Consider the following 11,012-nt stretch of genomic DNA (forward strand, 5'->3'; position numbering starts at 1 on the left):
CTTTGATAGCTTGACGCAGCTCGATGTCGATGCCGTTTCATGGTTGCACAAGAAACGGAAATAGGAGGCGGGAGTTCCTGTGAACGTTCACCACTCTTATTCGTTAATTTTCTGTGTTTTGGTACCGCTTCTGCTTTTTGGTTGGCTACAAAGCAACGAGTTTGTGCAAAGTGGTTTCAGTATGTTTCATTATCTTATGAATACACTACTTTTAAGTAATATATTTTTGCTTCAGTAAAATTTTTGGGTGAAAGTGTTGTACTGTATAACTATTTGCGTATATTTCTGGAGTTAAGTGGTTCGCACTGTTTCCTCACAGCATAGAAGGTCCTGAGTTCACTTCCACCATCAGGAGTTTTTACATCTTCTCCCCCGTTTGCGTTGGTTCTCTCAGGCTTCTTCCTACAGTCCGAATACGTTGGGGGCGGGTTAATTGGCGATTCGAAAATTGCCCTAAGACAGCTGGGATAGACTCCAGCGACCCCGAAGAGAATTGATGGATAATGCAATATTTAAATCCAGACCCAAACTCCATACCAGCTGGTGGCGCTTTTTTGACGTTCGCCCAATAAAGAAGAAGAAAAGGTAGAAGCGGAAGAGAAGGCGAATGTAGCTCATTAGCTACCTAGCTAGGTCACTTTTAAAACCCCTATTTATTAATTTATTTTTAAAAACACCGGGGATGGAAAATTAAACTTTTTGAGTGGTGGATCTCGCTTTGAGGTGAGTTTGAGGTTTCTGCTCGTAATGTGAAAGCTCGCAGAGACGAGCTAACCTGTCAGTATGCTGCTGCTGGCAGGACGGTAAAAACGTTTTGGGGTTTTGTTTTTATTAATATCAAATAATATGATGGGTTTATGCTTTAGTCAAATTAACGAATAAATTAGGTAGTGTTATATTTAACATTTACATGCGTTTTCTGGCCGTAGCAGCTGCACTGATCGTAGTTATTAAAGATAAAAAGGAGAGAAAACTAGTTTCCTGAACGTTAGACACCAACATGAGCGTCAACTCTTACTTGTTATTTACAACGACGAGTGAAAAGCAGAACTAAACACTGTGGGGATTTAACTCCCGAGTCTCAGTCTGATATTACGTTCGCACTGAAACTGAATTTGCACTGTAATATGTAATAGTAGCTTGTCGTTTTATTTTCGTATAGATATTATTATGGAACATAAATAAGTGAGAAATATTTATCAGTTTACCTACACTGGACAGTCTGTGTGGGTCCACTTTTTTTTTCCCTTTTTGATGTGTTTTACTTTGTTTTTAAATTTTAATATTAAACAAATGAAACCCAAGTCAATAAAACATACAGTTTTTAAATGATGGTTTAACTTATAAACTGAAAAAGCTACACAAACCCGCCTGACCCTTTGTAAAAAGTAATTGCCCTAAAGCTGATTGTTTTTGCCACTCTTGGCAGCAAGAGCTGCTGTCTTTGCAGTCATTTGTGATGACTGGCAATGAGTGTTTCACATCACCGTGGCCCACCCTTATTGACAAAATTGTTTTAATTCTGGGTTTTCAAGCACAAAAAGCCTTTTTAAGGTCAAACCAAAACATCTTAAGCCTGGACTTTGCCTAGGATACTTCAAAACCTTTTTAATGTTTTTTGTTTTGTTTTTTTGGACGTTTTGGTTGCATGTTTCTAATTATTGTCCTGATCCACAAGTGCAAGTCTCAGATTCCAGCTTTGACACTGTGGCTATCTGGTAATATTTTCTGTCGTAATGTTACTTTCTGGATGGTTAAACCTTGTTTTATGTATGTGGGGTGCATCGTATGCAAGCCATTGCTTTGGCCTGCACCCTTTCTTTTGGAAAGAACCACTTGTTTCATTATGATCAGATAGCAATAAACAAACAAATACACAAGTAAATAGTGAAGAGAACCTATTTAAATGTTCGAAATCTCGAAAGTCTGTGAACAGGACTTTAGAGATCATATACCCTTCATTTGAAATGAATGGTAAAAGAAGTACTTGTCACTGTGGGGTTTTTAATTCTTGCTGTAAGGAAAAAGAAGTTCAAAAATTATACATGCAACATTCTTAACGGGCATTTTTGAAGTGCTGCAAATGTAAATGTTGCCACCAACCTCATGTTATCAAAACAGGGCTGTTTTGCAAAGTTATCTGTAACTGGTGCCAAAGTCCGTGTAGAACTGACACAAGAGAATATGGCACACAGATGATCTCAACCGAGCTTCTTAAAAATCAATAAAAGCTGTGGCTTGGTCAGAGTGTATGCATTTTTATGTCAAAGAAGGTGCACCCCCATTTTCTTTAAGTTTATTAATAAATGATGCTCTATAGTAGTTTTTGTAGAGTACAAGTTGCGACTTGTACTGGACCTTTTGAGAGTCATGCAGAGCTGATCTAATAAGTCAAATAATTTTTGCAACTGTGCATGACGATAATAAATCCAGCGTATTAATCTCACAAATCAAGATGATAGTAAGGATGATATTGTAAAATATGTTTTAGTTATGAAAGCCAGAAATTCATTTGAAAGATTTGTGACAGTGTCTGGAAGAACAAACATGTTTGTGTGAGTGGCCAAGTGGGCAACCTTCAGCCACATTCAGATTAAACATAGAAGTATTTCCACATCATCTGCACCTTCAGTGATGGTAACTTGCTAGTGCTGAAAGCTGTGACATGTCAGCTGACCCTTGGTTTATTTCACAGGTGACGCCATGCTCCAAGAGCTTTTAGCAACCGAAATTCGACACGTTTGACTAAGAAGCTGTCGCCACTGCCGGCATCATGGGGACAACGATGAGCGAGCCGTGTATTTATGATAAACTGTCCGAGAGTATCGACATCCTCCGTCAGTCGGGTTACCGCTACGGAATGTCGGAGAGGGAGATCGAGAGGTTCATCAAGCAGGTCCTGGAGACCAACGAGCCCAGAAGAGAGCCCCCACAGTTTCCCATCCTGAGAGCCACCATCAAGGTCCACATATAAATTACTACATTGCTGAAACAGATTAATACTGAAGACCTTTGACACTAGAGAGGCTTAGTTTTAATTTTAGTTCAGTAGTGTTGGTAATTAGTTTGAAAGACTGTTTTAAGATAGATTTAAAGTGTGAAAATCCAATAAGTTTACTTTGTAGAAGACTCAGCTCTTTTTGTTGCTCTAAAATAGGTTTACGCTTCACAGACGGTTATTCATGTGCTGTCCTGATAAAGGAGACATTTGTCTGAGTTGCAAAGTCTTTGTGTTGTCTCTTCAGTTTGTGGTGGCTGTTGGCTTCTTGCTGGTGGTGGTGCTGGCCTTCACCTACCCCCAGAATGCTCCCCAGCTGGGACTGGTCAATCTGGGCTGCTATAACTGGTCGTCCCCTCTCAGCCATGTCCGCCTGCTCTCCCTACCCATCGCCAAGAAGTACAACCTGCAAGGTGTGAGTTGTTTCAGTTTTTGTTCTGTCGCAAACATGCGTACACAAACAAAATCCAACGTTTCCTACTAACGAGAAAGTCCTTATTACCCAAGGATTGCACGATTCATTTCAGCACCTCAGCAGAGAGCTGTAGTTGGGATATGCCAATCCAGAAGATATTTGACGTTTCAGTTTAAATTAAATTTGACGTTTGTGTGCAGCAGCAAACATGACTGTTCCGTAAACTTGTTCTCCATTTGAGAAAAAACTGAAACCAAAAAGGAGAAACACTTTTTTTTTTTTTTTTTTTGCATCTCTGCTTAGGGGCAGACCTGTGTTTATGCATGCTGTTACTTGCAGGGACACTTAATAAAACTGTTTCATCATTATAACATCTTTGACTTGAGTGCCTACCTGTAAGCTGTATGCATAAACTTTACGGGGCAGTGCACAGACAGTGCTATCTGCTAATCACTGTAACAAACAAAGTAAAATAAAACATACTAGAATTTTAGGGCAGTAAACTAATTCCAGTAAAAATGTCCCTAAAGGCACCATAAACATGAACCACTTCAATGACTCGAGTTAGTGGAGATGACATCCGTCAGACTATAGGTCTTTAAAAGAAATCCAAACAGGTGACTTATTTAGGAGAAATTAAATCAACCCATGCAGTTAGATTAGATGAAACTTTATTAATCCCTCGGGTGGGTTCCTCTGGGAAATTCACTTTCCAGTAGCACAGCACTGACAGCTCTGTCAAGAATGAAGCTATCCTTAGAGCCCAAAGCTTGTTTGTTTGTTTGTTTGTTTGTTTCAGACCAGCCTGTAAATATGCATTTCTTAAGTGTTTATTTGTGTGCTGCAGGTTTCCATGAGTGGTGGAGCGCTGGCGCTCTCAGGCAAAATCTAGTCAACTGTTCAGGCTGTGCGGAGATTTCCTCAGTGTTGGAAGTCCCTGAGAGCCTCAGAGGGACTGTCACTCTGCGACGAGGTCCTCAGCTTGTCCTGCTGAAGGTCAGAGGTCAACGCTGTCACGGTGGCCATCTAAAGAGCCTTGTGTCATATTCCTGATAGAGAACCTGTTTAAAATGTCTGTAAACACCACCGTGTGTGCCAGTGGTGCCATTTAAAGGATTTGACTTGTTTAATTTGGACTCTGTTATTAGCGTAGCCTCTGTCTTTCTGAAATGTGCACGTGAGCATTTTCCTTTCCAAAGAATTTATTTATTTATTACTACAAACACTTCAAAAACTTAAGATCATCATGATAACTGCATCTACTGTGCTGAACAAATGACGCATGCATATTGTGGGAGCCGCTCACACAGATCTCAAGAGATAAAGAATGTGTGTAAGACACTTGTCACACTAGGAAAAAGTCAACAGCAGACCTGTAAAATCACATGCCCTGTAAACAGTATTCAGTTTGAATAAAAAAACAAAACAAAACAGTTTGTTCATCTTTATTTCCATTTGTCCATGCTGCTCTCTCTAGGGCGGGGAGTCCCTCAGCGTCCAGCGGCAGCAGCTCGAGGAGCTCTACCTGGCTCATTCGGGCTCCATGTCCATTCTGCTGGAGGAGGAGGACGGTCTGCACAACCACAATCTCGGCCTCCCTCAGGGACCTGCCAACTTCACGTTGCTCTGGTACTTAGCATTTTTAAAGTAGTGCTCCATTTGCTCAGTACTAACCCAAACCACTGGAAAATACTTACTAATTTAATACTTGAAGAGGTCAGAATCAGATTGTTGTGCCACTAAAACATCTACATGCGGACGCATACTGTGTAATAAATAAAATGCTGGGTGCAACACATCTACCTGTAAAAAGTATACTTACTACACTTTTAGACAAATCTTTGTACTACCCCTGTGATCTTTGACCTTCGTAAATTGTGGTCTCAATTACATTCAAAAGAGGAAGTTAAGTCCACCCTATGCTAGAGTAGGTTTTAGAGCGAGCCAGCCTTGTAATTGTCAGATCGCTGACCCTATGACCCTAAAACTGGATGTTAAAAACCAATAGCTGACATCACTGTGACCATTAATTATATCTGGATACAGTCTGTGTGGTTGTAGTTGTGCATATTACTTCTGTCCCTGTAGGCGGTTCAGCTCTGGGACCAGGGAGAAGGTGCTGAGGTGGCTCTTCCCGAAGGCTGAGCTCTGCCCTCTGCTGGACAGCGCCGGGACCATCCTGCAGCGCTGCCTGGTCACCCACAGCACAAACTCTCAGAGCAAGGTGAGTCCAACTGTGTTCATATTTGTTCATATTCCAATCGCGGAGGAAACACCACGCTAATTATCGTTATGGATGCAGAGAGTAAACAGTAAAAACGGTAAAAATAAAGAAAAAAATGGATTATTAGTAGTAGTAGTAGTAGTAGTATTAAGTTAAAGCAGCTGAAGTGTGAGGTTGTGCAGTTGTGATTGTAGCGCCTCAGTGACGTTTTGTCCTCGATAATATTTAACTACAAAAACACACCTTTCAGCTTTCTTTGTTGTAAGCTGCCGTTTGGGTTTCAGGGTGTCAGGGTGTTGGGCTGGCTGGTGGTGGGCGAGGGGCTGCCAACTGTTCGAGTTCTGCCCGTTCAGCGCTGCCAGAAACACTGCAGCTCCTTCAACCTGTGGCTGACGCCGGGAGACATGGGTAACACCTGCTGCACCTGCACATTTTTACACATGGACAGCAGATGAAATACAGATAATTATTTTTTTTTATTTTTTTTTAAAGTTAAAATATAGTTTTTGTTGTTAGGACTTTATATAGTTTATTAATTCATTAATGTTTAATTTGTCAGATTAAACATTAATAAATTAATGTTTAATCTGACAAATTAAAATCAAAGCAGTTAATGTTTTGTGTAGCTGCTGAAGCCACACTGAGCACCTATTGATGATTTGTTGTCCCCTCTGACCTTTGACCTGCACAGTGTACGCTGACCCCCGGTACTGGCAGATGGAGCTCTTTCCGGGTCGAGGCCAGAACATCATCTGTGGCGGGTCGACATTTTAAAACTTCAGGAGGCGCCAAGAGAAGAAGGGCGGAGTTCAGGACTGAGGCGTGACATGGAGATCATCTGCCTTGCTCCAGCTCCGCCCACTGATGCCTTACAAAGTCCCAACCTTTTATTATTATTACTTTTTCCTGGTACCCCTTCTTTCCTTACATCATCCTCAGAGAGCTGGAACAACTGCACACATGGAGGTTTGAGGACTGAAAAGTGACTCATTTAGTTTACCAGCTGAACGTAATCTCGTGCCATAGCTCCACACAGATATCTAGATAAAAAAAGAACAAACAAAAGAAATCTTTGTTTCTCTTTAGTGTGCCCGGTCCCAGGTCTCTGAATCACCGCCAACACCTCCGACTCGTTCAGTGATTTTAAAATATCTGCTGTTGTCCTTGTTGGTTGGAGAAAACAAAGTTATATTTTGTGTCAAAGCCAGAAAAATGTCTTCATGTGTGACTCTTCACAGTGATGAGGGTCAAATTTATGAAAAATGACTTTTAAATGGAGTCCTCTTAAGAGACTTGTGGTTTCAGATATTGATTCACAGCTGATTGGTCAGCCAGAGACAACCCAAGCACCATGTACAACGGAAGAACAATGAGATACAAAATTAGTGCTTTGTATATTGGCCGTGTGCAGCCGACCCCAGGCTGGATTCACTTAAACTTTGTGGCTTTTTAATCTGTAATAGCTGATTGATCTAAAATGAAACTGGGAGTAATCAAAGTAGAACCAGTAGCAACGCAGGGGATGACCCACAGCTCCCGTTCTTCTTCTCCCTCTAACACCTGCTTTTTTGCACTTTCTGGGAACTTTAAAGGAACTTTGGCGTCATTTGGATTCATGTGGATGTGGTAAAAGAGCCGGACTATGATCAGAACTTCCAGCCGCTAACAAACTCAGATGGTGCTGAGAGGAAAAACTCATCGAGCTGCTCAGTGCAGGAGCAAACCCAGAAACAAAAGAAAATAATTGCCATCTGTTGTGACGCTTCTGCCCTTTATTTGGTTCTTTTGATTATGTTAAAGGGACAGTTCACCCCAAATTTTAAAACTATGATATTCTCAGTTACATATCGTAGTACCTAAAACAGTCTGTCATTTGAACTGCGTTTTAGTTTTTCTGTATTTTGGGTAATTTTTTTCAAAGTGGACCCATTATGTTCTAGTATCAGTAAGAGGATATTAGAGTTACCCCATCTTAGGGCTGTTCGATATAACGATATATATCGGATGATGATGTTATAAAAAACGTCTATCGTTGCATTTTACGCTATTGTTTGTTTCGTGGTGTCGCAAAATAAACTGTTTACGGCAATATTTTTTCATTATGGTCACTGTAGTGGTTATATTAATTTCTTAAAGTTCTCTCTTTCTCTTATATTTAATATAACCACACTACAGACAGACAAGCGCTTGTTTTTATGCGTTGTCGTTATTTCCACATAAACCTTTCACAATAAAGCTCAAGATCCTGTTGAGACTTTTCAAAATAAACTGAATCACGTGAAAGATCTAGAGTATTTACGGATGAGAAGCAAAAACGAGCCGTCAGGTGCTAAAAAATAAATGTCTAAAAAAAGTATAGTTTCATGCATCAGTTAAAACACTCGAGTCCAGGTACGCAACGCCCGCCTGGAAACACTTCCCGCAAGTCGAGCTGCCCGAGATTCAGAATTTACAGAAAATGTTACATTTTTGTGATTTATATCGTTATCGGACGATAGAATTCTTATATCGGGATATGAGATTTTGGTCATATCGCACAGCCCTACCCCTTCTTACTGACATCATAGAGATCTTAGAGTAGAAGAAATGAAAATGACATGTGGATATATATATATATATATATATATATATAGGCATCCTTATTTGAAAATTGGCCACTTTTAATGTGAGCATCCTTCATTTTAACAATAAATATGGTGGAAAACAAGGAAAATTGGGAAAGGCTTAATTTAAATGAATTGTTTTGGCTCATGTTTTTGCCAAATGTAAACATAACACTGCGATTCTCGTTCTTTTCAAACTCTCTTGAAAAAGTTTTTAAACTTTCTTTTTTTGGTCACATTTTAGCATTTTACAAAAGTGTTTTTAACCTGATTATTAGATTATGAGCCATCTCTGCCTCAACACAAGTTTTAGACCTGTGAGAGAATATATGGGTGAGCTGGCCCTTTAACATCCAGTTTGCAACACTAAGGCACCACACAGCAGCAGACGGGAGACATTTTATTGATAACACAGACAAAAGCTGCTTCTCTAATTTCATTGTCGCTATTTATTGTTATGGCTGTATAGAAATTGAACCATTAATTTTAATAATAAAGTGTTGTAATATTATATTTTTGATTATTACATGGGATCATTAGCACAGACAGAGCAAGAGCGGAGGATATATTTTGTGCTTATCAGGGTTTAAAAGTCTGAATAATGTCAAGTAAGTTTGCCAAAGTTTCTGCATTTTAAAGATGAACTCCCTCAGCTTGTTTAAGAGTTTTACATTTCCAGCAAAGCAGCTGAAGCTAAGTCAGGGGCTGCATCTTTTGAAATGTTTGCTTTGCATAGAGATGTAACACTTTTATGAGGAAATTAAAACTTATCGTGTATTATATGCTTCCATCTGTGTGGACACTTTGTTTAAAAGTTAAAAAGTTGAGTCTGAACTTTATGGGGAATTGTAGGAATTGTGAAGAAAATTAAACAAAACAAAAAAAAGTCTTGCAGACAAAAGCCCATCCACCCATTTTCTTCTGCTTATCCAGAAGAAAGGGTGGCAGACAAAATAGAATAACTACAGGTGATCTGGTATGCTCATTGTCATCTCCAAAAGTCATTTTTGAACTGCACTAGAGTAGCTTGGATGATTCACAGTTAAATATAATCCTCATTGTTGTACTACACCGGATCAGTTCAGCCTCTATTTTGAATCCTATCCATCTGAACCAACAGTCTTCTGATTGGCTGCCCCTCCAAAACAGAACAGCAGATGGGTGGGGCTTCTGGGCCTTAAATTCCCATATTAGGAGATGACATCACTGCAACTGAATACATGTATTTCCAGACCAATGGCCTAAATCTAGTTTCAAAAATCAAAAAACTTTAAAAGGTTTTAGAATTAGACTGAAAAATTAACAGTAGGAAAGGAAAAGTTAAGTCTGAAAACCTTAACCCAGAGATACTAGTACATAACCTCTGAATATATATGAAAGAAAGTAAAAATGAGTATGATTAATAGGTCTAATTTAAATATTTTGTCAACATTTAAGCATTTGTAAGGTTTGCCAAGAAAACTGCTCTACATGTCACATCCAAATAATCCTGCTTTAAATCCATTATTTAATTCAGATTTGGCCCGTTTTACAACATTGTGGTACCTTTGAAGGACCTTACAGGAGAAGTAGACTTACATTAGCTGTGCAGTTTATAGCTAACTAATGCAAAGAGCAGTGCTGTAGTAAATCTCACTTTCTGACATTTACTTTTTGGTGTCTCCAATAGTTTGCGTGTACAAAATGTACATTTGAAGTCAGTGATTCACGATACTAACCACACAAGTTCTTACAATATTTATCCAGCCATCAGTGATATAATCTGACCTCAGACCCAGAGGAAGTACAGAACATCAACAGAGGCTTTGTGGTTTGGTAAGTGTGGATTGGTCATTGTTTCAATATTATGTTACTTCCAAGTCACAGCATGTGTTAAACTCTTTGCAGGTTAGAATCATCAGCTGGAGCTGGAAGAAGCAGCTTTGTCTTTCTGGAAATCTCTGATTAAACGTTTTGCCCCACAAGAGTAAATAATCCTTCCCCTGCATCTACGCAGTATTAATATTAGGGGTGCAACTATACACAAAATTCACGGTTTGGTTCGATATTTTGGTGTCACGGTTCGATATTTTTTCTTACTTACTTACTAAAACTTACAGTTTTTAAATTTAATGTTGCTGAAACAACAAAGGGATAAAATAATAATCTAAACCTAATCTATCTGATCGAGAAATCACCCATGAGAGTTTATTACAGAGAAATGGCTCTTTCCAAAATAAAAGCTATACTATATGCTTCGTCTGGGCTATATTCTCAGCAGCATATTAATCTGGGGTCCGTTCTTCGTACCTCGCTAAGTAAGGTAGCTGGATTTGATTGTTGACGATTTCGTGTGATCTTCGTAAGCGTAAACCTGCTCGGGAGCAGGTTTACTTTATGTAAACAGGATTAGATCGCGGCCACTCAGGTATGTCCGCTTCATGTATACGAAAGCAACAGCGATATTTTACCACTGTTTTACCATAAATAAATATTATCAATGTAACTAAAGATAATGCAGTATTTGATCCTTTCATTGATTTCATACAGATACATACAGGTCATTTCCTAAAAAAAGGGAAATGTACTATTAATCATTCTATTTCATGTATTTGATTATTTCAGATGTAATTCATATTTTAGAGTAGTAATAGTAAATTACTTTGTGTAATCAAGATGAGAGACCACGGCTATAAAAGTGAAGGTGGATTTGGGAAGGGAATTGTGCAACACAATTTCGAATATTAAAAACATGACAAAACATATTTTTCATTGAAATTTATTTGAGCATCT

General features: G+C 39.0%; 1 protein-coding gene across 1 annotated transcript; it reads left to right on the forward strand.

The window, feature by feature from the left end:
* Positions 1 to 456: 456 nt before the first annotated feature.
* Positions 457 to 9,020, forward strand: cUnh6orf89 (chromosome Un C6orf89 homolog). The gene is made up of 8 exons (XM_082534017.1): positions 457 to 723; positions 2,696 to 2,962; positions 3,246 to 3,411; positions 4,261 to 4,409; positions 4,891 to 5,042; positions 5,502 to 5,637; positions 5,922 to 6,045; positions 6,329 to 9,020. Exons 2-8 carry the CDS (start codon positions 2,774 to 2,776, stop codon positions 6,409 to 6,411), a joined length of 999 nt encoding a protein of 332 aa, XP_082390143.1. The 5' UTR covers positions 457 to 723; positions 2,696 to 2,773; the 3' UTR covers positions 6,412 to 9,020.
* Positions 9,021 to 11,012: the final 1,992 nt, after the last annotated feature.

The sequence above is a fragment of the Aulonocara stuartgranti genome, assembly GCF_965226115.1.
Source record: "Aulonocara stuartgranti genome assembly, chromosome: 5".
NCBI lineage: Eukaryota > Metazoa > Chordata > Actinopteri > Cichliformes > Cichlidae > Aulonocara > Aulonocara stuartgranti.